This window comes from Scyliorhinus torazame, chromosome 25, assembly GCF_047496885.1.
Source record: "Scyliorhinus torazame isolate Kashiwa2021f chromosome 25, sScyTor2.1, whole genome shotgun sequence".
In the NCBI taxonomy this organism is placed as follows: Eukaryota; Metazoa; Chordata; class Chondrichthyes; order Carcharhiniformes; family Scyliorhinidae; genus Scyliorhinus; species Scyliorhinus torazame.
The window spans coordinates 9,299,031-9,326,915 of NC_092731.1; the positions used below are offsets into that span (position 1 = coordinate 9,299,031).

Consider the following 27,885-nt stretch of genomic DNA (forward strand, 5'->3'; position numbering starts at 1 on the left):
GTAAAGCCGGGGGTTTTACACCGTGTGCCTTCAAGCACCCGCCAGACGGAGGATCGGTGCAGCTTTTGCGTTGTTTTTCCGGGCGTAAAACGCCACAGTTCCCACGCCGGCGTCAGCACTTAGTCTTCAATTCGGAGAATCCAGCCCACTATGTCCTCTGTTAGGGAAATCCAGTACTAAGGAGCAATAGCCTTAATATTAGAGCTAGACCATATGCAAATGAAATCAGGGAGCAATCTTTAGCACACAGGATCATGGAAATCTGGAATTCACTCCCGAAAAGATGTGGATGCTGAATCAATTGAATTTTCAAGAAAGAGGGATAAATGGAGTTGATGTATCGATCGGATTGGATTGGATTGAATTAGCCATGATTTAATTAAATGGCAGAAGTTTTGAATGGTGCATGTGACCATTATTGAAAACCTGATCCAAATAAGTAGAGACAAGGGGCGTGATTCTCCGCCGGCGTGATTCTCCGTTTTGCCAGCGCTCGGGCGTTTCCCGACGGCTGGGACTGCCCCACGTTGGGAAACCCCATTGACCGGCTGGCGTAACGGAGAATCCCGCTGGCCGATCGGGGCAGAAATGTGGCACGGCGAGGCGGAGAATCCCGCCCAATGTTCTTTGTTTGAAATTTTCATTGTTAATCGTACTCAAGAGCGTTCGTCTCAAATTCACCCTGGAATCGGACTTGAATCACATCTTCTAACTAGGACCGTTACCAACTGAGTGAAGCTTGCATGTCTGTTCCACCAGCTGCCATTCATTAACCAGACTCACACAATGTGGTTTTCAGGATTCCAATCAAATTTTCTCATCTCCACGCTGGCTGTGCAAATTTCTATAGGTTCGAGGAGCTCTGAGACCTCACACACGTGTGCATTCCTCATGCAGGGACTTCTATGGACGATGGTGGCAGGCTGTTTCACTGGCATCTCAACCAAGCCTAACCATCCACAATCTCATTCTTCTATTGTCTAAGCTTATAGTGGGAAACCTTTGTTAATATTGCTTCAAATGTTCACCTATATTCCCGTACCAGCCTCCCCGAACAGGCGCCGGAATGTGGCGACTAGGGGCTTTTCACAGTAACTTCATTTGAAATCTACTTGTGACAATAAGCGATTTTCATTTCACTTTCATTTCATTTTTTCATATTACATCACTGTGATCTATTTCTGACCCTTTTTTGGATTGGCTCTTATATCTTAGGGAATGGCATTCCACTGACATACAGAACAAGTCCAGACTCCCACAAGTACCTGGAGTACAAGTTCCACTCGATCCCTTGCAAGGATTTCATTCCGTTCAGCCAATTTCTTCATCTCCATTCAATTTGCCCTCACGTTGTCACCTTTTACAGGAGCTTTTAAAATTGATATGGGCCAGGGTTTAGAGAACCCCAAAGTGTATCATGGAGTTCACCTGACCCACAACTTTTACTAGATTGTGGTTATGGGGAGCACAGGGGTTTACCTTACAGGTGTGATGCACCAGAAATCTACAGTATTTATAAATTAAAACAGTGTTTATTTATGAAACCAGCTAACACTTTGTAAACCCACAGTAAACATCTTAACAACTATCAACACCAATAAATCCCCCAAAGAATACAGTACTCTATAAGTAACTCTTAATCTTTCCTTGCAACATCCACAAGACAAAAAGAACCCTTGGTACAGAAAGACATCAGGTTTAACTTCACTACTGAGAACAGTCACCACGTTGAAATCACCAAATGGACATTCATAAGCCTGCAGAGATTCATCACATCTTGCTGTGACTGCAGCTTCTCCAAATCTAAAACAAAACTAAACTCACCCTGTAGCTGCAAGCACAAAGCGAAAGTAAAAGCAGACAGACAGTCCAGCTCCACCCACACTCTGACATCACTGATAATCACCCATTTCCTAAAGGTACATGCACGACAGATATTTTTATAAACACCCATTTCTTAAATGTACTCTCACATGACACCTCCCCCAAGGAAAAAACCCATCAACTTCAAGATGGTTTCATTTTTCACCTTTTCACTTTCCTTTGAGAAATATGGACAGTGAATATACGTTTTTTTTTAACAAAACAAAACACGCAAACATTTATAATAATTTAGCCCATTTTAGTTCTTCTTCCTCCACCGAACCTGCTTCTGTTCATCACATTTGTGACAAAGCGGTAGGGTCCTTGGCAATGTGGAGGAGCAGAGAGATCTTGGGGTCTATGCTCATAGATCTTTGAAAGTTGCCACTCAAGTGGATAGAGCTGTGAAGAAGGCCTATGGCGTGCTAGCGTTCATTAACAGAGGGATTGAATTTAAGAGCCGTGAGGTGATGATGCAGCTGTACAAAACCTTGGTAAGGCCACGTTTGGAGTAAGGTGTACAATTCTGGTCGCCTCATTTTAGAAAGGATGTGGAAGCTTTGGAAAAGGTGCAAAGGAGATTTACCAGGATGTTGCCTGGAATGGAGAGTAGGTCTTACGAGGAAAGGGTGAGGGTGCGAGGCCTTTTCTCATTAGATCGGAGAAGGACGAGGGGTGACTTGATAGAGGTTTATAAGATGATCAGGGGAATAGATAGAGTGGTCAGTCAGAGACTTTTTCCCTGGGTAGAACAAACCATTACAAGGGGACATAAATTTAAAGTGAATGGTGGAAGATATAGGGGGGATGTCAGAGGTAGGTTCTTTACCCAGAGAGTAGTGGGGGCATGGAATGCACTGCCCTTGGAAGTAGTTGAGTCGGAAACATTAGGGACCTTCAAGCAGCTATTGGATAGGTACATGGATTCCGGTAGAATGATATAGTGTAGATTAATTTGTTCTTAAGGGCAGCACGGTAGCATTGTGGATAGCACAATTGCTTCACAGCTCCAGGGTCCCAGGTTCAATTCCGGCTTGGGTCACTGTCTGTGCGGAGTCTGCACGTTCTCCCCTTGTGCGTGGGTTTCCTCCGGGTGCTCTGGTTTCCTCCCACAGTCCAAAGATGTGCAGGTTAGCTGGATTAGCCATGATAAATTGCCCTTAGTGTCCAAAATTGCCCTTAGTGGCTGGTTTAGCACACAGATGCTGGTTTAGCACACAGGGCTAAATCGCTGGCTTTGAAAGCAGACCAAGGCAGGCCAGCAGCACGGTTCAATTCCCGTACCAGCCTCCCCGAACAGGCGCCGGAATGTGGCAACTAGGGGCTTTTCACAGTAACTTCATTGAAGTCTACTTGTGACAATGAGCGATTTTCATTTTAATTTCATTTCATTAGTGTTGGGTGTGGTTACTGGGTTATGGGGATAGGGTGGAGGTGTTGACCTTGGGTAGGGTGCTCTTTCCAAGAGCCGGTGCAGACTCGATGGGCCTAATGGCCTCCTTCTGCAATGTAAATTCCATGATAATCTTTGATTAATCAAGGACAAAGGTTCGGCACAATATCGTGGGCCGAAGGGCCTGTTCTGTGCTGTATTGTTCTATGTTCTATGTTCTGAAGCATCGACTATCACGTTTTCTCGTCCTGCCATATGTACTATTTTTAAATGCAAAGGATGTAACAATAAATTCCATCGAAACAGTCTTGCATTGTTATTCCGGAATCGTTCCAAAGATGCCAATGGATTATGATCCGTATATATAATGGTGTCAGACGGATTGCTGGTCACATAAATGTGAAAATGTTGCAAAGCCAGCACCAAACTCAAAGTCCCCTTCTCAATCGTCGAATACTTTTTCTGGTGAGAATTCAATTTCTTTGAAAAATAACCAAGAGGCTGCTCTAGTCCTTCATCATCGTGTTGTCGAAGCACCGCACCTACGCCCACATCACTCGCATCCACAGCCACTTTGAATAGTTTGGTATAATTTGGGATGGCTAACACAGGAGCAGTGGTCAACGCAGCTTTCAAGCAGTCATATGCCTGTTGACACGCCGCTGTCCACTTAAATTTGCTACGTTTCTTTAGCAAGTCCGTCAGTGGAGCAACCACACTACTAAAATTTGGCACAAATTTCCGGTAGAATCCACTCATGCCAAGAAATTGCATTATTTCCCTTTGTGGCGAAGGTATTGTAAACTCCCCAATAACTTTTGTTTTCAAATCCCGTGGGACCATTTGTGACTTGGGCTTTTCCAAATTCACTTTTGGCTAGGTTTACCACCAAACGCACGTCCTGAAGTCGATCGAATAACTTTTAAATATTCTTCCCATATCTGGCTGAAAATTACCAGATCGTCGATGTATACTGCACAATTGGATAATCCGGAAACCACTTTGTTAGTTAACCGTTGAAATGTGGCTGCGGCGATTTTCATGCCAAATGGCATAACTTTGAATTGGTATATACCATCTGGAGTCACAAAAGCTGAGATCTCCTTCGCCCTTTCGGATAAAGGTACCAGCCAGTAACCTTTAAGTAAATCCAGTTTGGAAATAAAAGCTGACTGTCCCACTTTCTCAATGCAATCCTCCAAATGTGGGATTGGATAAGAGTCCGTTCTTCTAACTGCATTAAGCTTTCTCTAATCCACACACAACCGTTGGGTACTGACCGGTTTTGGTACCATCACTATGACTCCATTGGCTACAACCCACTTCAATTATGCCATTTTTAAGCATACTTTCAATCTCCTTGTTAACCTGTGCCAATTTTAAAGGGTTAAGTCTGTATAGATGTTGTTTAATTGGAACAGCATTTCCCACATCTACATCATGTACTGCCATTTTAGAGCTTCCCAACTTATCTCCACAAACTTGCCCATGTCATATCAATAACTCTTTCAGGTCAGTCCGTTTTTCCTCCGGAAGGTAACTCAACAATTTATCCCAATTTTTAAGAACATCCTCGTTTTCCAATTTAATTTGAGGTATGTCAAATTCAAAGTCATCTGGATTTGGTTCGTCACTTTGAGTTAGAATCTTTAAAACCTCTTCCTTTTCCTCTCCTTCCCGTTCAAAGTACCTTTTAAGTATATTCACATGACACACTCGGTGAGATTTCCTTCTATCCGGCATTCGTACTGTATAATTCACCTGACTTAATTTCCTTTCAATCTGATAAGGTCCACAAAACCTTGCTTTTAAAGGTTCACCTCCCACTGGTAACAATACTAAAACTTTATCTCCACTGGCAAAACTACGAACTTTGAATTTTGTGCAATTTTTAAATGCTGTCAAGCCAATTCACCTGCTCTAAAATTCTCTAAAATTTGATACGTAATCCAATAATGTAAGTTCTGATTTTTCACTCACCAACTTTTCCTTAAACAATTTAAGTGCTCCTCTTACCTCATGACCAAAAATTAGTTGAAAAGGACTGAATTACGTTGACTTATTAGGGGCATTCCTAATTGCAAACAGTACAAACGGAATTCCATTATCCCAATCCTCTGGATAATCTTGTCTTCAATGTCTGATGCCACCTTTGTAACGCTCCCTGCGATTATGGATGGTACGCAGTTGATTTAAATTGTTTTATTCCTAAACTATCTATAACTTCTTTGAATAACCTTGAGGTAAAATTTGATCCTTGATCCGATTGTATTTCTGTGGGTAGCCCATTTCTAGTAAAGAATTTAAGTAACTCCTCCACAACCTTTTTGGCTGCAATATTACGTACTGGAATGGCCTCTGAAACCTGGTAGACACATCCATTATCGTCAAAAGATATTGATTCCCACTTTTTGTTTCAGGAAGCGGCCCTATGCAATCAATTAAGACCCTTGTAAAAGGTTCCTCAAATGCTGGAATGGGTATTAAGGTCGCTGGTTTGATCACTGCTTGAGGTTTCCCTATCACTTGACATGTGTGACATTGTCGACAAAATTTAACTACATCTTTATGTAGTCCAGGCCAATAGAAATGTTTTTGTATTTTAGCTTGAGCTTTCCTGACTCCCAAATGACCTCCCACTGGTACCTCATGTGCTACTCGCAACACCTCCTTTCTATACCCTACCGGCAATATTACTTGATGAACTTCTGCCCACTTTGCAACTGCCTGCATATGTAAAGGTCTCCATTTTCTCATCAAGACATAATTTTTACGGTAATAACACTCCGGTATACACTCAGATTCCTCTTCCGTGTATGTTTTCTGATACATCCGTTTTATTTCTATATCTTGCTGTTGTAACTCTGCCAATTTTCCTGAACTGAAAATACGGAAGCAACCTAAGGGTTGCCGAAAACAAACAGAAGAATTTAGACTTGAAAGTGCCAAAATTGGGTGCGTATGGGCCGCGGCAGGTAAGAAGTGGGTGGAATCCCCGGGTAGGACGGTGATCAGTGCCGTTTGTGCTCTCCCCGAGAGTAGCTGAACAGAGGGGGGTCCTCAGGCAGGGCGGGGATCAGTGCCGTTTCTCCACAGCCTGAGTGACCGGCAAGAATGGCTAAGAATGTGGTCGTCGTGGGGGGCTGCCTCTCGTGATCGAATCAGGAGAGTAGCTATGAGTGGTGTTCTGTCGACAAACTAGTTCCTCTAAACGGTTGTCTGAAGACAAACTAGTTCCTCTAACAGTCACTGGGCGTCAAAGGGGTGGTGGCGTGGGGCCAGGAAAAACTTTTTAAAAAACTTCTAAATTTACACACAATAAACATGTACATTAAACGAACAAACATACAACAAACATGGTGCAGGTTCCATCAGAAAGGACACCATATCTCTCCATCAGTTCCTTTTTTCCATCATCTGGACACCTCATTGATCAGTAGCGAACAGGGTCGCAAAAGGATTCGGTTGGTGGGAGTCTAACTCTATGTCACCATCTTCTCCCGGCTGCCATACTCTTGACTGGAGTAGTTTGGCTAAAGCTGCTTGGGGTGAATTGGGGTCCATCTCATCATTCCGGATGAGCCTGAACGAATTGTTGCGGTGCCAGAATTGGGTGGCGAGGTTGGAGCTACTGGGCTGTAATCCGTAATCGTCGGGCAGTGGGTCTGGTCAGGGGCTTTGATGTATGGGATCTCGAAGGGATCGCTGGAATCATGGTGGGAATCGCTGGCAGTGGGGCCTGGTGCATGGTATAATCATAAGGTGGTGTGCTGTGGCTGTCGTCATTGCTGTCGCTATCACTGTCGCTGCTGGTTGAAGGAAGAGAGAGGCGGAGTTGTGCCTCTGGGGGTGGAGTTGAAGTTGTGTCTGAGGATGGGCTGGACTGGCTGGGGGAGGGTATGAATGCTTTATCTGTGGGCGGGTCGTGCTCGTCTGCTGCTGCGAGCAAGATGTGGTGTGAATGGTTGTTCTACGAGCCATAAGCCTTAAGCTGGTTTATGTGAAACCACACAGACTTGCCGTTCGGATATGTGATCTTGTATACCGAGGGGCTTACTTTGTCCGAAATGGAGTACCGACCGGAAAATTTGGGGGAAAGGAATGAACTGGGGTTGTATAGGGAAAGCATCACCTGCTGCCCTACTACAAACTCGGTGGCGTGTACCTTGTTGTCGAAACAAGCCGTGCTTTGTTTCCTCCTGGTTCCAAGTCTCACAGCTGCTGCGAGTTGCGCTGCCGTTATGGTCTCTATTAACTGTTGTACAGCATTTTCATGCGTGAGATGACTGCGGGGCTGGCCAAATCCAGTCCTAATAAATACTCTGTCCCTTTCATGGGGCGTCCGGTCATGAGGGTGTGGGAGGTGTATCCTGTGACGTGGATACCGTGTTTCTTAGGAACATTAAAGCAAATGGGAGAACTGAATCCCAGGTGCTGTTGTTTTGTTGCACCATTTTCCTGAGGGTGGCTTTTAGAGTCCTGTTCATCCTCTCCACAATGCCGCTTGACTGGGGGTGGTAGGCTATGTGAAACTTTTGCCTGATTCCGAAGATTGTGAGGACGTTTTTCATTACTCGTCCTGTAAAATGGGAGCCTTGATCGGACTCTATACTGTGTGGGAGGCCACATCTTGCAAAGGTGTGCTGTGTTAGTATTTTAGCTGTTGTCTTGGCCGTATTCGTTCTCGATGGAAAAGCTTCCACCCATTTTGTGAAGGTGTCGATGACCACCAACACATACTTATAACCATTTCTGCAGGGGCATAGGGGTCCTATGTAGTCTATCTGCAAATTCGTCCAGGGGCCATTAACGGGGCGGGTGTGACTAAGCTGAGCCTTTCTTGCATATCTGTCCGGATTGTTCTGGGCACAAATCAAGCAATTCTCGATGTAGTGAGTAACATCGGCTTTTAAAACAGGCCACCAGCAGAGCAGTCTGAGGTGGGCTAGGGTTGGTTCAATGCCTTGGTGTCCATGATTGTCATGGACCTGACAAATAATCAGGTTCCTGTCCTGGCTGGGAACTACATAAATGCCTTCTTTGAAAATCATACCGTCGTGTGTGGTGATTGCGTTTTTAAACTTGTCGTACAGGGCTGGGAAGGTTCTTTTTGAAACTTCCCTGACTTTTTCATCTTCCTTCTGTGCCTTTGCTACATCCTGAATGTTGGTCTGTAACCTGAACTGCGTGTACTGGTGCGCTCTCGGTGGGGGGGGGTTCCAAAAGTAACCATGCCTGGAACCTGCCTTTGCTAGGGCGTCTGCTTTAACGTTACCTGGGGGGGGGGAAGAACGGTGATGAGTGCGAACTTTAATTATGCAATATTTCCTATTTTTGGCTGTCTCTAGGATATGTTGGAGTAATGGGGCTGAGGGTAGGGGCTTTCCATCTGCGGAAACAAATCCTCTAGTTTCCCACAGGGGTAGGAATTCCGTCGAACTATTACAGACATACAAGCTGTCCGAATAGATGTCTGCTGGGGTCGGGAACGAGTCGGGGTGGTCTACAATATAAGCGATTGCTGCCAGTTCTGCTGCCTGCGAGCCTAAGTGCCCGGGCAACTTTAATGAGATCTCATTTAGGGTGCGTCCCTGTGTGACCTCTACATAAATGCCGCAACCGGAAATTTTCTTTCCGTTCAAAACTGTGGAGGAGCCGTCCACATAGATTTTCAGGGGTGCGCACGTGCCTGTGGGCTGGGGTCTCTGGGGTGTATTACCTGCTTTCCTGGGAGGTGTTTTAGGTATAAATGGGCCTGTGTTGTGTTTGGTGGTGATGATCTCACACTCATGAGGGGCTCCTGCATATTGCAAATTATCAGCTAGGAAGGTGTGGGTCTTGGTTCTTTTGACTGTAATGTCCCGTCCCTGTAAAAGAAGGGTCCAACGGGCTGCGCGGATTTGGCTGACTGTGCCATCTTTAAGTCGACCGTCTAATAATAGCTGTGTTGGGGTGTGTTCAGTGAGAATGGTGATGGGGTTGAGTCCTGTAATGTATGCGAAGTACTGTACTGCTCAAAAAACTGCGAGCAGGTGCCTTTCGCAGGCAGAAAATCCTTGCTCGACAGGATCTAACACGCGTGAGGCGTATGCCACGGAGCGTAATTGGTCATGGAGTTCCTGGAGGAGTACGGCCGAAAGGGTTCGGTCGGTGCCTGCAACCTCAATTGTGTATGGAGGAAGTGGATCTGGGACCTGTAATGCGGGGGCTGTGCTGAGGGCTCTTTTTAAAGCATCCACGGCATCCGTGTTCTGTGGAAGCCATTCCCAAGGTGCCTGCTTCTTGAGAAGGTCGGATAGGGGCGCTGCTTTTGTGGCGAAACCGTCAATATGGATTCTGCTGTAGCCAGCCAGTCCTAAAAATGACCGGAGGGCTGAGACATTGTGGGGAAGGGGCAATTTGTCGATCGAGTCAATTCTCTTTTGCTCGATCTCGCGTTTACCATGTGTGATTACTATACCCAAGTAAATCACTTTTTCCTGCAAAATCTGGGCCTTCTTGTGGTTGACTTTACATCCAATTTCTTTCAGGAGTACTAGGAGTTCAGCGAGAAGCGAAATGTGCTCTCCCTTTGTGTCGGTCTGTAGTAGCAAGTCATTTACATACTGGACCAGACAATCGGGGCGGGAAAATTTTGCTAGTCCATTTTCCAGCTGTCGGTGGAAAATGGAGGGGGAGTTGTGGACGCCTTGTGGAAGGCACGTCCACGTATATTGTTGTCCCTGGAATGTAAAGGCAAATTTGTACTGGCACGCTTTATCCAATGGAATGGACCAAAAGCCGTTACTAATGTCCAAAACCGAATTTGTTTTTGACTCGAATCCCTGTTTGAGCATTGTCTCGGGATTCGTGGCTATGGTGGGGGCTGCTACTGGGGTTACTTTGTTCAGTTCCCGGTAATCAATGGCCAGTCGCCATGATCCATCGGGTTTCAGACAGGCCAAATTGGTGCGTTGTTTGTGGAGGCTACTGATCTGAGTACGCCTTGATCCAGCAAACTCTCTATTACCTTTGAGATTTCTCCCTCTGCCTCTTGGGGAAAGCCATACTGCTTTTGGGGTCTCGGGTCAGGACCTGTAATATTTACCAAGCCAGCTATCTTGCCACAGTCGTGCTTGTGCTGTGCAAATGCTGCTTTATGTTCCTGCAGGACTGCCGTAACCTGTTTGTCTGTATTAATGGCTCGAGGGACGAACCAGAAGTCTCCTACTGAGCTAATCTTGTTTTCATAGTCTCCAACTGTGAGTGTGGCGGGGGCTCGTGCTGCCTTTGCCATTCTCCAAACACATTTATGAACTGGATCAAAAGAGAGGTTGTGGGAGCTCATAAAATCGATTCCTAGGATGTGTTCAGCTGTCTGGGGTAGATCAACCAAAACTGCGGAGTGTTTGGTTATAATGTTCCCTATTTGTATCGCTACAGGGGCTGTGATGTGTCCTTGTTGTAAATGACCTGTAAAGCCTCTGAGGGTGATGGTGTCTGTTGTGGGCCACATGTCTCGCTGAAACATTGTGGAGGAATTGAGTGTCGTGCGGGACCCTCCTGTGTCCCAAAGAAATTCTACGGGGTGTCCCCGGACATTGCCTGCTGCGACCGGTCTACCAGACTTGTCCCAAAGTGTGTCGCAGACCCAGGTTGGGGAGCCCGAACACCGTCAGTCAGTGCCGTTCATGTCTATGTTCACTGAACGGGCGCTAACGCTATGGATTGGCTTTGCCCTATTCTTATTTAGGGTGCCTGTCTGTTGGTTTCTCTGCTGCTTTTGGAGCGCATTGCACTCTCGTGCAAAGTGTCCTAACTGTCCACAGTTGTAACATTCCTGGGGTTTTGGCTGAGGTGGGCTGTTCCTGCCCTCATTTACCCATGCGGGGTTCTGGTGCGCTTTAACTGGATTCATATCTACCTGCTCTTCATCTGGTTTTATAAATGCGGTTTTGCCTTGGACTGATTGCTCCCAAGCGCGGGACAATCTCTTCAAACCCCATTTCTCATTGTGGGCCTCGTCTGAGGGGTCGTAATTTGCACAAGCTCTCTGTCCATCGTCTGTTGCATGAGAGACTAGGATTCGAGTCCATTTGACCATGTTATCTGGGGACAAATGGGCGCGGGCTAACTCTCAGAAAACTGCTGTGAAATGTATCCACAAGCGTCCAGCCAATGCTATGGGATGCTCTGTCTTCTTTTGCCTACACTTGTTTAGGCCTTCTGCGGGGTCTCCTCTGTTATAGCCGATCGCATCTTGGATCGCTGTGTGCATGTCTTGGAGTGTGCCTCCTCCTACATTCTGTGGGTCGGGAAGGGCTGCCACGACTGAAGGGTCGAGGCTTAAAACTGTGAGCTTCACTTGCTCCTTTTCGTCCAGGCCGTACATGGTAGCCTGCTGTTTAACTCTCGCGAAAAACTGGTGGGGGTCTGATGTGGGAAGGAACGGTGTAATTTTTCCACACGTGTCCCATAATTGAGTCACGATTAACGGGGTTGTATATAGGAAATCTGCGTCTCCTTCTGCTGCGGCCCTGCGATGTGTGGTTACAGGGTTCATGGGGGTGTGTTCTGCCTGTTCAGTCGGGGGTTGGGCTGCTTTTCTCTTTTGGGGTTTTTCTTGCGTACATGTCCCATGTATATATCTATGGGCAGTCTCATTTAACTCCTGCCAATCGGGGCCGTTTACCTGGTCTAATTGGGGTCCAAACGTATTTTGAAACCCATTCTGAACGAAAAGCAGAGATTGCAATTCTGCAATTTGCTTCCGGTACGTTGCGTGATCAACTGAGCTCTGCCTTTGTTCCACTTCATGGAAGTGTGGAGCACTTGTAGGGCTGCTTTCAAATCATTGCACTGTTTCTGCAATTTCTCTACCTGTTGCTCGGTTTCTTGTCTTACCAAGACCGCACGTTGCGTGTCCTGGTAGGCCTTATCATATTGGGTCTGAAAACTACTCAAATGGGCGAGACAAGACTGGTGTGCCCCCTTGGCACCATCCACCTCTCTGTCCCTCGCTGCTAACTGTTCTTTCAAATCTTTATTCTCTTTCTCAAACTCGCTCACATCTCCCTCACTACTTCTGTCCCTCTCCTCTATCTCTCTACGGAGCGTCCGAACGACCTCCTCTGTGCCTCGCAATTGTGCCAAGCAGGAAATGATTGCCAGCGGCTTGCGAGCTTTCCCTAAGCTATGCTTGTGGATCTCTGACAAGTTCTCCCACCAAGTATATCCTATACTCCCGGGACCTGTTTCATCATTCGCGCAGAATTCGCTCCAAAGGGGCCATCCATTCCCTTTGAGGTACTTCCTGATTTCCTTTTCCCATACGGGACACTGTCCTGCTCTACTGGTCGCTGCGACCTCGAATTCCTGGGGGTTCATAAGGCGTTCCATTGCCTTCATTGCCATTTTCTCAATCTGGGTTCTCTACTGAATTTGGAACAGGGGGTGATAAAGTGGTGATGTAAACACGGGTATGGCTTACACTAATTTCCGGCCTAAAAAACTCCCGACAGTTTTACGTCACAAAATCTCTCAGGTTTACCTTATATCCCTGTTAGTACGCATGCATTAACACACTTCTGAATCTCGGAGGTTTGATCAGTATTGTTCTTACACTTGTGGTTTTTCTGTTTCTAATTGGATTCCAATTCAAATTTGGGTTCTCTCGGAGTCGTTAGGCCACTTCTAAGTCGAGTCCCGTCAGATGTTGCCAGTAAATATTGCTAATTGTGTTTCTCTTAATTTGGCTCTGAAGATGGCGGCCAATATGGTCACCTTCCTTAATTCTAATTACGTTCGCTCTAGAGTCGCCAGGTATCTTACAATACCGCCACAAGGTTCAAAACCGAATACTGATCAAAGACTCGATACACCAGTTAGTAAGTTCAAACTTAATGCTCATTTATTTACACACACTGTTAAATATACTCATGCATAAAACTCTACAAACTAAACTACCACTACTGCTAAAAGTCTATACTTAGCTTCGGGCGCCCACTCAGTCAGAGGAACAGTGGCCGTTGTTCGGTGCTGGGGTCGAATTGGTACGGAATAACAGCTAGAAGCGTCTGTCTCGTAGCGTGCGTTGACCTTGGACTTACTTGTTCTGATGTTGCTGTTGGGCAGGTCTCTTCTTGGTGAGAGCCGGGGCCGCAAGAGGGCGATTCTCTCTTGGGGGATTCTTCTTATACCCAAAAGGGGCTTTGCGCGCTATTGGGCGGGCCTTGAATTTGGCCCCAATTAATTGGGCCGTTTCCCAATCGTTCTCATCGATTTCCTCCAACAGAGGGGTGGGTGCTCTGATTGCTGGGCGTGCCCTAGGCGGTTGTTGGCCGGCTTTATTCCGGTTTCCTCTGGCGCCGGGGTGTCTGTCTTGGTATTGTTTACTTAAATGTTACCTTTTTGTTCCCGGGGATGGCTCATTAGTATTGAACTGCTGTGGCTCCAATCAACAGACACACCTTGCACCTGCTTGCTTTCTTAGTATTGTCCATTTTCCCTGCAATCTTTGCAGAGTGTCCATTTTGTAATCGGGAAGTGGCCATCCCAGATGGCTACACTACACAACCCGGAAAAATCCCAAGATACTTGTCCTTCAACAATTCAGTTGTCTGATTTTCCACTGGCTTATCAACAACAGTAGGCATCACTCCCACCTGCGATCTAGCTATATCATTACCCAAGATAAACTGTATTCCTGGACAAGATAGCTTCTCTGTTACTTCCTACCACTTCACCACTCTTCACTGGACTTTCCAACCTTACCTTATATAATGGAACACTACTCTTCTCACTCTGAATTCTACATATTACCACCTTTTCTGGCAATTCTCTTCCCAAACTACATAACTCCTCATCTCTTACCATTAAAGATTGACTAGCTCCCGTATCTCTTAAAATTGTGACTTCTTTACCTGCTCCTCCTGATACACGTGAGCAAACTTTACCCACACTTTAAAGAGATCTGGCACCTTCTTATCAATCACCTCTTGATCAGGCTGTACAATCTTTTACAGCTCCTTCGCTTCACTTAGGCTTTCTTTTACCACTTTAACAAACTCCACTGTCTTATCCTGTTTTACCCTATCAGCCTTCCCAGTGCTTTTCTTCAACCACCAACACTGTGACTTTACATGGCCTAGTTTATTACAGTGAAAACATTTTAAACTTTTCATGTCTCTTCCACCCTCCTGGATTTCCTTTTTAATCTGAGGTACTCTCTCCTTATTATCTCCCATCAGATCACCTTCACCTTTACCACTTGAGTATTACTCATGTCCCCAGTTTCTATCCCTCATAGGCTGAAACTGATGTCCTAAACCAAACTTTGATTTATGAACTAGTTCATAATCAACTGCCATTTCTGCTGCCAATCTCACAGTTTTAACCCTCTGCTCTTCCACATGAGTTCTCACTACAACAGGAATTGAATTTTAACACTCCTCCAAAAGTATAATTTCTCTGAGAGCTTCATACGTTTGGTCTATTTTCAAAACCCTTATCCACCTATCAAAATTACTCTGTTTGATCCTTTCAAACTCCATGTATGTTGACCAAATTCTTTACTAAAATTTCTAAACGTTTGTCAGTCGGCTTCAGGCACTAGCTCATATGCATCGAAGATGGATTTTTTCACCTCCTCATACGTCCCAGATACCTCCTCCGATAGTGATGCAAACACTTCACTCGCCTTACCTACCAGCTTTGTTTGAATCAGTAATACCCACATGTCCTGTGGCCATTTCATTTGTTTAGCTACCTTCTCAAATGAAATGAAAAAGGCTTCTACCACCTTCTCATCAAATCTTGGCTCTGCGTGAACATATTTAAATAGATCCCCACCAAACCTTCGACTATGATGCTCTTTCTCACTATCCTCCACCTGGACGTTTCCCTTTACGTCCGCCAATTTTAACTGACTCATGTTTCATGGCCATTTTCCAAAGTTCAAACTATCTCTCTCTTTCTTTTTCCTCTCTTTCTCTTTCTTTTTCATCTTTAATCATGGACTCTAAAATCTTCCCAATGACCGAAGTCAGGCTGACCAGTCTATAATTCCCCATCTTCCGACTCCCTCCCTTCTTAAACAGCGGAGTTGTTTCCAGTTCCCTGGGTCCCTTCCTGTCTCCAGTGATTCCTAAAAGATCACCACCAATGCCTCCACAATCTGCTTAGCTACCTCTTTTAGAACCCTGGGGTGTACTCCATCTGGTCCAGGTGTTAAAGGTAAGATCCTGGCATGGATAGAGGATTGGCTGACTGGCAGAAGGCAGAGTATGAGGATAAAGGTTGTTTTTTCAGGATGGCAGCTGGTGACTTGTGGTATGGTGGCGTGCCTCAGGGGTCTGTGCTGGGACCACAATTTTTCACAATATACATTAATGATCTGGAAGAAGGAACTGAAGGCACTGTTAATAATAATTGCTTATTGTCACAAGTTGGCTTCAATGAAGTTACTGTGAAAAGCCCCAAGTTGCCACATTCCGGCACCTGCTCGGGGAGGCCGGTATGGGAATTGAACCCGTGCTGCTGCCTTGTTCTGCCAGCTGTTTAGCCCACTGTGCTAAACCAACCAGCCCCTGGGGATAGGGGGAGGGTGTTGGGGAGGGGGGTGGACCAAACCAACCAACCAACCTGTTGCTAAGTTTGCAGATGATACAAAGATCTGTAGAGGGACAGGTAGTATTGAGGAAGCCGGGGGGCTGCAGAAGGATTTGGACAGGTTAGGAGAGTGGGCAATGAAGTGGCAAATGAAATACAATGTGGAAAAGTGTGAGGTTATGCACTTTGGAAGGATGAATGGAGCCATCGGCTATTTTCTAATTGGGAAAATGCTTCGGAAATCAGAAGCACAAAGGGACTTAGGAGCCCTTGTTCATGATTCTCTTGACATTAATGCGCAGGTTCAGTCGGCAGTTACGAAGGCAAATGCAATGTTAGCATTCATCTCGAAAGTCCAAGACCAGTGATGTACATCTGAGGCCGTAAAAGGCTCTGGTAAGACCCCACTTGGAGTATTGTGAGCAGTTTTGTGCCCCGTATCTAAGGAAAGATGTGCTGGCCTTGGAAAGGGTCCAGAGGAGGTTCACAAGAATGATCCCTGGAATGAACAGCTTGTCGTATGAGGAACGGTTGAGGACTCTGAGTCTGTAATCTCGTTGGAGTTTAGGAGGATGAGGGGGGGTCTTATTGAAACCTACAGGATACTGCGTGGCCTGGATAGAGTGGACATGGAGGGGATATTTCCACTTGGAGGAAAAACTAGAACCAGAGGACACAATTTCAGACAAAAGGGACAATCTTTTATAACTGAGGTGAGGAGGAATTTCTTCAACCAGAGGGTGGTGAATCTGTGGAACTCTTTGCCGCAGAAGGCTGTGGAGGCCAAATCACTGACTGTCTTTAAGACAGAGATAGATAGGTTCTTGATTAATAAAGGGATTAGGGTTACGGGGAGAAGGCAGGAGAATGGGGATTAGAAAAGTATCAGCCATAATTGAATGGCGGAGCAGACTCCATGGGCTGAGTGGACTCATTCTGCTCCTGTGTTTTATGGTCTTATCAACTATTCTAAGGTTCAGTGCTGTTCTTCTATTACTGGATTTCCTATTCTCCACAATGTTGAACACACTTTTAATTATTTTCTCGTATGTTGTTGCTGTGTATGTTTTGTCCTGTCCCCTATTCTGTTCCCCCCTAAATGCTGTTCATCAGTAAAGCTTTACATTCTGAGAAAAGTTCTGCGTGGAGAAGTTAGCTTGCGTTTTCTCAATACATGACATCAAATTTGTTGCTCTTTTCATTGATTGCCTGCTGGGAGCTACTCTGACTGCTTATTGATGTTACTTGATCATGATGTTGCTATGTTGGAATGCACACAAGTGTGTAATTCTTATGTGCATTTTTCTTGTTTTCTTGTCTGATCTCATAATTTTGTTTTTAGGGCACATGTGTGGTTCCTCTGCTTTCCTCTGTTTTGAAAGGCACCAGCCAGTGGGAGACTCCAGAAGAATTTAACCCAAACCATTTTCTTGATGAGAATGGGCACTTCAAAAAGAGTGAAAGTTTTATGGCATTCTCGGCAGGTACAATCTCTTTCCTTTGTTACATTTCTCACTTTGCAACACCACATTTTAACCCCAAACTTCAAAACAGTAATCACAATTGCACCAAGCCAGACGATGCAGGGATTTTGGTTACAATTCCGCGATTTTAGAGAATAATTTCCTCCTGTAAAATTTCAGGTGTCATCGTCAGTGCTTCCAAGTGACACTTTACACACCAACTTGGGTCTCACAGGGAGCATTCAGCTCCACACCTTGTTACAGGCCTGGTTCAAATATGGACGAAAGAGCTGAATTCCAGAGGTCAGAGTGTCTACCTAAGACATCTAGGCAGCATTTGATCACATGTGGATTCAAGCAGCCCTATTAAAATTGAAATCAATGGAAATCAATGGGGGGAATCTCTACACCAGCTGAAGTTATACCCCGCACAAAAGATGATCACAGTAAGAAGTCTTATAACACCAGGTTAAAGTCCAACAGGTTTGATTCAAACACTAGCTTTCGGAGCACTGCTCCTTCCTCAGGTGACTCTGAGGAACTGGCTCCGAAAGCTAGTGTTTGAAACAAACCTGTTGGACTTTAAACCTGGTGTTGTAAGACTTCTTACTGTGCTCACCCCAGTGCTATGCCGGCATCGCCACATCACAAAAGATGATGACTGAGGTTGTTGAAAACTTATTATCTCAGCCCCAGGACGTGGCTGCGGGAGCTTCTCAGGGTAACTATCTTCCCATTTGAAGGCTTGATGTGGGGATGTTCACTGATTGTTCAGAGTTCACTTCCAATTGCAACTCATCAGATAATGAGGCAGTCTGTGCCCACATGCAGCAAGACCCAGGCACCATTCAAGTTTGGGCTGATAAGTGACAAATAACATTTGGCTACACAAGCACCAGGCAACGACCATCTCTGACAACAGGAAGTCTAACCACCTCCCCAAAGCATTCATCGGCATTTGGGGGTTACCACTGACCAGGAACTGAACTGAACTGAAATATAAATACTGCGGCGACAAGAGCGGGTCAAAGACCATATATTCTGCAATGAGTAAGACACTTCCTGGCTCCCTAAAGCCTTTAAACCATCTACAAGGCATAAATCAGGAAAGTGATAGAATATTATCCACTTGACTGAATGTGAGCAGCTCAAGCAACACTCCAAAGTTCGACATAATCCTGGACAAGGCTGCCTGGTTGATTGGCACCCCATCCACCACTTAAAAACCTGGTTGGGAGCATAATTGAAGATAATAGGTATTAGTCTGGCACAAGGTAATCAAATCCTCAAAGGGCACAATGATTCCTGTGGTTAGTTGGGTGTGAGAATTATGGAGGACAGAAAGGGTGAGGGTTAAACAGTAAAAATGTCAATAAATATTCTCAAGCATTGCAGGATTCCATCACCAATAAGCGAGTAAATTACATTTTGTTGGATATTGAGTATGTGGGTTAGAAAATGACCATTCACCTCATGGTTAAGATTCAAATCCAGTGCAGATTGATGGGATGCCAAGAGGGAACTCCACCTAAGACGGGCAGAAGTGTCAGAATTGTTAAAATTGGAAAGTTAACAGCTTGAACACACCCACTTCCATTTATCACAAGAAAGCAAACAATACTACAAACAAATTTCAGAATTTTTTCTTAACCTTTCAGGGAAAAGAATCTGCCCGGGAGAATCCTTGGCTCGCATGGAACTCTTTCTTTTCTTGACTACTCTGCTGCAGAGCTTTGTCTTCAAGCCTGTTATCGACCACAAGGAAATTGACATCTCACCAGCCATAAGTGGTTTAGTAGTTGTGCCAAATGATTACGAGTTCTATTTCATTTCTCGCTAAAATCAACTTGGTCATCAATTGATCTAGAATTGAAAAAAATAGAATGTTTTTTGTGATGTTGGCTGAGGGATTGATATTGGACCATTATCTTTAAATAGTAGTATTATATTAACATAAGAGAGCAGGTCAGGCTTGTCTCATCCAAAAGATGGAACTTATAGCAGTGCAGCACCCACTCAGTACTGTGCTGATTGTGTTCATCTCTGGAATGCAGCTTGAAGAGCCAGCCTATTAACTCAGGTGACAATGCTACACCTGATCTAAAGTTGACACTTGTATCTTACATTTACTAATTCAGAACATAGCGTGATCTTCAGGATCCAGAATCCTGTCTAATCTTTGGTTGCAGAAATTTTCTTTGCTGGCATCACAACACTTGCCAACAGCAAACGCAATCTGATGCACGATGAGCAAATTAATCGATATGAAAGCAGAAACGAAGCAATGATAAAAGTGATTATATATGATTTTTCTGTAATCCTATAGAATTGTTATAACATTTGTTTAAACAGCTATAAAATAAAGTTGTCTTTGGAATTCATTCTGTATACTGGACTGGTTGCTGTATTTTTTAAGACACAACTATGATAATCATTCCGTCACTCAGAGGAAGGTTATGACCTTACATCAGAAGATGCCCATGTCTGAACTGTGTTTTAGACTTCCCTTATACGCTGGGATTTGTGAACATTTCCCACAAGGGATAAAATAGTTGATTCCATGTCTGCTACACCTCCACCCCCACCCTCCAAGTTATCAGTAAGAAGTCCAAAGATGTGCAGGTTAGGTGGATTGGCCATGATAAATTGCCCTTCGTGTCCAAAATTGCCCTTATTGTTGGGTGGGGTTACTGGGTTATGGGGATAGGGTGGAGTTGTTGACCTTGGGTAGGGTGCTCTTTCCAAGAGCTGGTGCAGAGCGATGGGCCGAATGGCCTCCTGCTGCACTGTAAATTCTATGATATAATTGAGTACCTACTTTTTACCTTTTGCACAAACTAGATTCTCTGATATTAATGTTTATTGGGACAGTCCTTTAGGCAATTCAAAAAAAACCCCAAGAGTCCACACCCAGGCATTTGATAGGTGCATCTGCAATAAAGGACAAATTAAAATCTCCCCAAATTTGGGTCTGCACATTTGATGCTGTGGGCAACATTAATACTGGGATGAGAATATTCTTTATTTACTGCTTTTCAAATTAATGTTACATTCAAAATGAGAGTCAGACTTTCATTTTTCATCACCCAGTGTTGTACCGTCAATATGCCGCAAGGCAGGTTGAAGTAACGTTAATTAAAGGCTTTATTAAGCAGAACTTGATCCCCAGCAGCTTGGTTCCAGAATGCAGCTGCTGGGGGAAATGCCGGGTTCTTATACCGACATTTCTGGGCGGAGCCCAGTAGGCAGCCGATCCTATCAGGACCCGGCATCCCTCCACCAATAGCCTGTCGACACGTGGTGTACCGTATTAACCCTAATACATACCACCACACCCAGCAATGGCATCAAGAGCTCCAAAGGCAGCCACGGAATGGGAGATTCCTCTACTTTGGCTGAAAGTGGTTCTTACTGGTTTTCTGCTGACTCACATTTTATCCATATTCTGATCAATGGTGGATTCATTTTGCTCTGGTGCTCATTCCGACCTTGATTACTGGTACAGCTCATTTTTAATATGAAACTAATTTTGAATTCTGTTCATTAGAACAATAGTCAGTTCATATTGTCAGGAAAAATGTTGCATTTTTCTCCAGGTAGTTTGTGGATGTGTCAAGTTCTGTACCTCTGTTAAAGTTATGTGTTTTGTCATGACCTAAGGTTATGAATACTGAAATCCTTATTTTTAAATGGGTTTTAAAGACTGGGCTTTAATATTTACAAAAAAATAACCTTTTACCTTTTTCCCATGAGTCATTACCAATGACAAGGTGAACAGGATGAGGTAGATGTGGCGGTACTTCAGGAGGCTCAGGTTATTATGTCAGTTGTGGCAAACATTGGGGCTGGATTCTCTGTTCTGGAGAAACGGCGTGAAAACGGTGGCATTTAATGCCAGGAAAACTGGCGCAAAACGGCTACCGATTCCCTGCTCTGAGGGTGCCAGCAGCCAGGCAGCGTATTCATTGAATTTGATTCTACTGATTCAGTATTAATCTTTTAGCAATATGTTAGTAATACAGTCAAATAATTGATTCATTGTTATTGCATAATATTAATTTGTTAAGAATTTTAATAATGTTTGCTGTAATGCTTGAAATGCAATGCTTGCCCACTCTATTGTTGAAGATTGTTATCAATGACAATGTGAATGGGTTTTAAAGACTGGGCTTTAATATTTACAAAAAAATAACCTTTTACCTATCAGAAATAGCTGATTTGCTTCAGTCCTCCCTTTGGTAAATCAAAAGATTAAGTCAGATATGTCACAATGAGATAAAACAAAGGAGTAAATGTGATAGGATAGGTAAAAGCCCGAAGAGGAACTCATTCACAGTGTCATTGATAACAATCTTCAACAATCGAGTGGGCAAGCATTGCATTTCAAGCATTACAGCAAACATTATGAAAATTCTTAACAAATTAATATTATGCAATAACAATGAATCAATTATTTGACTGTATTACTAACATATTGCTAAAAGATTAATACTGAATCAGCAGAATCAAATTCAATGAATACGCTGCCTGGCTGCTGGCACACTCAGAGCAGGGAATCGGTAGCCGTTTTGCGCCAGTTTTCCTGGCATTAAATGCCACCGTTTTCACGCCGTTTCTCCAGAACAGAGAATCCAGCCCCAATGTTTGCCACAACTGACATAATAACCTGAGCCTCCTGAAGTACCGCCACATCTACCTCGTCCTGTTCACCTTGTCATTGGTAATGACTCATGGGAACTACGCCCCCTCCACTGTCCAGCTGCAGATCTCTGAAAGGCAGGCTGTAGTTGCTGATCCCCGCTCTAATGTCCAGCTCATGTCCTACAACAGCAGGCTGCTGTTGGTTTGTTCCTCATCTGAGGTCCAATCAAAGGAAGCCAGATGCTGCTCACCCTGATGTGATTCTCAACTGTAGAAAGTAAATTCTCAGCAAAATTACTTTGAATGAACCCTTTCGCACTATTGAGTAAGAAGCTGATGTAAGTATTGAATATTAATTGTCGGGTACCAGTTTAAATCAATCCCTTCAATTGCCATTGTGACTTTACCTTGCTTTAAGTTTCAGCAGAACTGGGAAAACTGGATGTGATGTTAAGTTTAAAAACGTGTGGATATATTGATCCAATTGAGTGAGGAGCATGTATTAGTGGTAACTCATATCAAAGGAATGCATGCAGAATATGCATTCAAGATAAAAGCAGAACTCAGTAGGTCGAAGCAGGCTTGCCAACATGCTCGTACATTTTAATATCCCACCTGGACTCCAATCCTCCAGGTCAACACTCCTTTTAATGAAGCTCGACGGTGATAGCTGCCATTACTCAGTAATCCATCAGCACTCATTGCCTGGTTCACGTAAAGGTTTCCCACTTGGATACGGTGTCAGATAAACCATTCACTGCACTGCAACCTGGCTCAGTCAGACTAGATAAATTCATGGGAAATAAGGGCAGGATACAACAAACAGGGAAATACAATAAATACAGTAGAGAAAGTTTTGCTATGTCATATGTGCAGCGTAAAACAGTCAATTGGGGTCCCCAATGGTCCCGGACCCCTTGGGACGGAGGTGCGGCGGAGTGAGCTCTGAAGGTTCCACCGTCACCTTGCGCTACCAATCTTAGAGGTCCACTGTAGTCTCGACCAGGATCTCAATGCACTTGGCCATGCCCCTCTGGGACTGTGCCAAGTCCCTCGGTGCCTGGCACAGCTCAGCCAGCGTCACCCTAAGGTTTACTAGCTTCTCCTGGCATTGCAGGCTGGTTCTCACGGTGGAGTCCACAGCGCTCACCGCCCGTGCCAACTGCGCCCAGGCCTGGTTGACTTCCGCAGACAAATAGGGTGTCTCGCCTCACCTCCACAGCAGTGTCTCCAGCTCCGTATTCACTCTCCTCGGTCCCATTTTCCTGGCTGCAATGAAAGTGAGTGGAGAGCAGAGTGCTTAGATGCAGCTCCAGTTTGTCAAGTTCTCCAGTGCCATTTCCGGCCTCAGCGAATCCGCGCAGGCATCAGTTGGAATTTCACTCGTTTCACGTGGGCAGATTGCTGGCCCATTACCATGTCCTGAACGATTCCGGTCTGGCGCTCCCAACGGGAACAGGGAACACTCCCAATTAATTCCCGGTGTCAACACTTCGGGCTGGATTCTCTGATTTTGAGGCTGTGTCTGGAGGAAGTGTCTCGGTATACGATGAAAAAGTCGGCGCCGACCCCACACCGATGCTCCGCCCGTTGGGGGGCTCACAGTCACGCCACGTAAAACCCCTGGCATTCGCGACAGAAATGGTTGGATAATTGCCGGGTCCATGACCTACAGCGGTCGCGCCGTACAACATGGCACCGGTCTGCCAGATAGTGCCCTTCTGTACTACCCTCGCCACCCTTCACCAGTCCTCCTTTCCCCCGCGAAAGCGCCCCCCGGCCAGCGGAATGGCAACCCCCCCACCTCCCCGGACTATGGCTGTACTGGACACGGTCCATAGCCGCCATGCGAGGTTGACAAAAACTCAGAGCACACGTGTCCCACGCCGTCGGGAAGTCAGCCCATTAGGGTCGGAGGATCAGGGGAGGGCCTTCAGGTGACGTCCTGAGGCCGACCCAACGGCGTGCAGCGGACTCACTGAGAACGCTGTTTAGGAGGGTACGGTGCATCCGAAAAATGGTGCCGCCCCAGATGTTGCCATCAAAATGGATTCTCCGCCTGATCGTCGAGTACGGCGTCAGCGAGCGGAGAATCCCACTTATTGGGCGTCATTCTCCGACCCCCCGCCGGGTCGGAGAATGGCCGTTGGCCGCCGTGAATCTCGCCCCCGCCCCCGCCGAAGTCTCCGAAGGGAGAAAAGTCGGCGGGGCGTTAATGGCGCCGCTGCCGCGGAGAATGTCACGGGTCTGCGCAAGGCAGCCGATTTTCGGCCTGCCGATATTTTCCCTTCCGGATGGGCCGAAGTCCCGTCGACGTGATGACCGTTCACGTCGACGTGAATCAAACCTCCTTTTCATCGGCGTGACCCGGTGCTCCAGGCTCATGCCGACCAGCGAGGAGGTGAGTGACGGCCTGGGGGGTTGGCTCTGGACAGGAAATGGCGTGGCCGCAGACTGATTGCGTGAGGAGAGGTGTGTCTCGGCTTGTGTGTGTGTGCGGCGGGGGGGGGGGGGGGGTTAGAGTAGGCTGGGCTCCGGGGGAGTGCCGGGAGGGGGTCCGTGCCGGGGTGGAGGTTGGGGGTTGGGGGGGGGGGGTCCGTGCCGGGGTGGAGGTTGGGGGGGGGGGTCCGTGCCGGGGTGGAGGTTGGGAGGGGGGGTCCGTGCTGGGGTGGAGGTTGGGGGTTGGGGGGGGTCCGTGCTGGGGTGGAGGTTGGGGAGGGGGTCCGTGCCGGGGTGGAGGTTGGGGGGGGGGTCCGTGCTGGGGTGGAGGTTGGGGAGGGGGTCCGTGCCGGGGTGGAAGTTGGGGGGGGGGTCCGTGCCGGGGTGGAGGTTTGGGATGGGGTCCGTGCTGGGGTGGAGGTTGGGGGTTGGGGGGGGTCCGTGCTGGGGTGGAGGTTGGGGAGGGGGTCCGTGCCGGGGTGGAGGCTGGGGGGGGGGGGTCCGTGCTGGGGTGGAGGTTGGGGGTTGGGGGGGGTCTGTGCTGGGGTGGAGGTTGGGGAGGGGGTCCGTGCCGGGGTGGAGGTTGGGGAGGGGGTCCGTGCCGGGGTGGAAGTTGGGGGGGGGGGTCCGTGCCGGGGTGGAGGTTTGGGATGGGGTCCGTGCTGGGGTGGAGGTTGGGGGGGGGGTCCGTGCTGGGGTGGAGGTTGGGAGGGGGGGTCCGTGCTGGGGTGGAGGTTGGGGGTTGGGGGGGGTCCGTGCTGGGGTGGAGGTTGGGGGTTGGGGAGGGGATCCCTGCCGGGGTGGGTGATGGGAGGGCAAATGAGTTGGTCCACCTGGCCAGGTGCCAGCCTCCAACAGTTGGACCCATGCGGTCCATGCCACCTGGCTGGGGGGAGGAGGGGATATGGGCAATGATGACATGTCGTCGTTCCCCTCCCCCCCACCAGGCCGTCATGTTTTCAGACCATCCAGCGATGTTGGCCGCCGTGGTGGCAGCCGCTCATGTCTATGTTGCCCTGGATGAGGAGGAGGAGGAGGAGGAGGAGGAGGAGCGTGCCAGAGAGGCGGCGCAGGCTGCCGCAGAGGGGCAGGCGGCAGCCGCCCAGGCTGGAGGGACACCTGACCGACAGGACGAGGAGGGGGAGGAGGACGTCGCGGCCCCATGGCAACGGAGGCACCCGAGGGCGCCCCGTGTGTACCGGCCCCGGCAGTCATACCAGGACCTCACGGACCGGGAATGCAGGAGGAGACTCCGGATGAGCCGGGAAACCGTGGCACACATCTGCCACCTGCTGGCACACCTGTCACCGCGTGGCACTGGCGGGGGACACCCTCTCCCCGTGTCCTTCAAGGTTATGGTGGCCCTGAACTTTTATGCAACGGGGTCATTCCAGGCACCGAGTGGGGACCTGTCCGGCATATCACAGACATCGGTGCATCCGGGCAGTGACAGATGCCCTTTATGCCATGGCGCACCGCTACATCCGCTTCCCCGTGGACCGGGCCAGCCAAGATGCCCGGGCCGTGGGCTTCTCTGCCGTTGCCGGGTTCCCCATGGTCCAGGGCGCGATCGATGGGCTGCACGTCGCCGTGCGGCCACCTGCAGAGAACAGGGCCGTGTTCACTAATAGGAAGGGGACCTATTCAATGAACGTACAGGTGGTCTGCGACCACCGCATGATGATCCTGCACGTCTGCGCCCGTCACCCAGGCAGTGTACACGACTCATTCGTGTTGTCGCGGTCATCCATCCAGGGCATGTACGAGGGACGCCATCCCCGGCTGAGGGGCTGGTTGCTGGGCGACAGGGGCTACCCCTTGCGATCGTGGCTGATGACGCCTATACGGAGGCCACGCAATGAGGCGGAGAACCGCTACAATGATGCCCATGTAGCGACAAGGGGAGTGATCGAGAGGTGCTTTGGCGTGCTGAAGATGTGTTTCAGGTGCCTGGACCTCTCTGGGGGCGCCCTCCATTATCGGTCAGATAGGGTCGGCCGCATCATTGTGGTGTGCTGCGTCCTGCACAACATAGCCCAGCAGAGGGGTGATGTGCCGCAGGCAGAGGAGGGCGCAGTGGAGGAGCAGCAGGAAGAGGCCCGGTCCTCCCCAGATGAGGGGGATGGGGGCAATGGTCAGGGCAGACGGGGTAGACACAGGCGGGTGGCTGTCCACCGTTACCGGCTGGCCCAGCGGGCACGGGACAGACTGATAGACGCCCGCTTCACTGACTAGATGGGCGTGGGAATCGGGTAGTATGGCCACAGACCGCACACCATGACAACAGCCGACCACCCACACCCCCCACCCATCCACCCACCCAGCACCCTCACCCCCCTCCCCAACCCCACACACCCCACCCGCATGCACACCACCCCCCCCCCCAATTGCCGATCCACCGGCGGCACAACGGGCCGGGCTCACCCAGTTGCGGGTGGACGCGTGTCTATCGCAGGCCATGGAGGATGATGACAACCCGCCTCCGATGAGCTCCTGGCTCTACATCGTTGGACTATGTCTGACCCATGGCCACAGTACCACCATCCACCCGGACCATCCCTGCATGCGGCTGTGACACTGCAGCGCACGGTCCCGTCCTCTGCCCGGGGGATGTTGATGGCGGCCCAGGGGGAAGGGGGCAGACTCACCTGGGGCTGAGGTAAGACCACCTGTCACACACACACTTGCGCTCAACGTACATGACACGCCCGCACACTTTGGACAGAGCACAAAGGCAGCTTCGGTAGGTGTAACATTGACTTTAATAACCAAAGGAGTTCATGCACGTGCCCTAGCCCCTAAAACTCATCTGTGCCCTGCACCCGTGCCAACTTACTCAGTGTCTAATTGTTTGGCCTTATGGGCCCTTTGACTACGTCTACGTGGTTCCCCAGACGGTACAGCAGAACTGGAGGTGGACTCCTGTGATTCCTGCCCTCTGACACTGGATCCCTTTGGCGGCCGTTTCCTGGGGCGTCCTGGCCTAGATGGGCCAGGCTGCGGCCCGGGCGACTGGGATGGCGAGCTGCCAGCCTGTCCTGCCCGTTGCCCACCCGATGCACCTGGGACGGAAGGGGGGGAGTCCGAGGTGTCGCGGTGTACCGGGACCTCCCCTACAGAGGGAGCCGGGACAGACCACACCACCTCCTCCTCCCTCGGGGTGCCCGATGGCCCCCAGGCCTCTACATGGGTGGGGGATGCGAACGGACTGGCCATCCGACGCGCCCCCGACATCTGGCGCTGCCAGTCCTGGAGGCCCGTGCTGGTATCGACAGGGGTCTGCAGGTTTGCAGCCATGGAGCCCAGGGGGTTGTCGAACCCTGTCTGTGACAGTGCGACGCCGGCTCGCACATGGCCACTGGCGCCGATGCCCTCAGCGATGGCCTGCTGAGACTGGGCCATGGCCTGCAGAGACTGGGCCATGGCCTGCAGAGACTGGGCTATGGCCTGCTGAGACTGGGCCATGGCCTGCTGAGACTGGGCTATGGCGTTGAGCGC

The 27,885-nt window shown here is 48.1% G+C and overlaps 1 protein-coding gene and 1 long non-coding RNA gene across 4 annotated transcripts in view; one reads left to right on the forward strand and one right to left on the reverse strand.

Moving 5' to 3' along the window:
* Positions 1-19,695, forward strand: part of LOC140402295 (cytochrome P450 2C38-like) — a 102,045-nt gene extending 82,350 nt beyond the window's left edge. Inside the window, exons 8-9 of the mRNA XM_072489965.1 lie at positions 17,187-17,328; positions 18,966-19,695. Coding sequence (XP_072346066.1) covers positions 17,187-17,328; positions 18,966-19,147 — 324 coding nt within the window. The 3' untranslated portion in view covers positions 19,148-19,695. The remainder of the gene's footprint in view (positions 1-17,186; positions 17,329-18,965) is intronic.
* Positions 1-27,885, reverse strand: part of LOC140402296 (uncharacterized) — a 269,290-nt gene that overhangs the window by 148,479 nt on the left and 92,926 nt on the right. For all 3 annotated transcript variants that reach the window (XR_011938111.1, XR_011938110.1, XR_011938115.1), the window contains 2 exons: positions 18,959-19,170; positions 18,778-18,835 (listed from right to left, as the gene is read on the reverse strand). This is a non-coding gene — a long non-coding RNA (uncharacterized lncRNA). The remainder of the gene's footprint in view (positions 1-18,777; positions 18,836-18,958; positions 19,171-27,885) is intronic.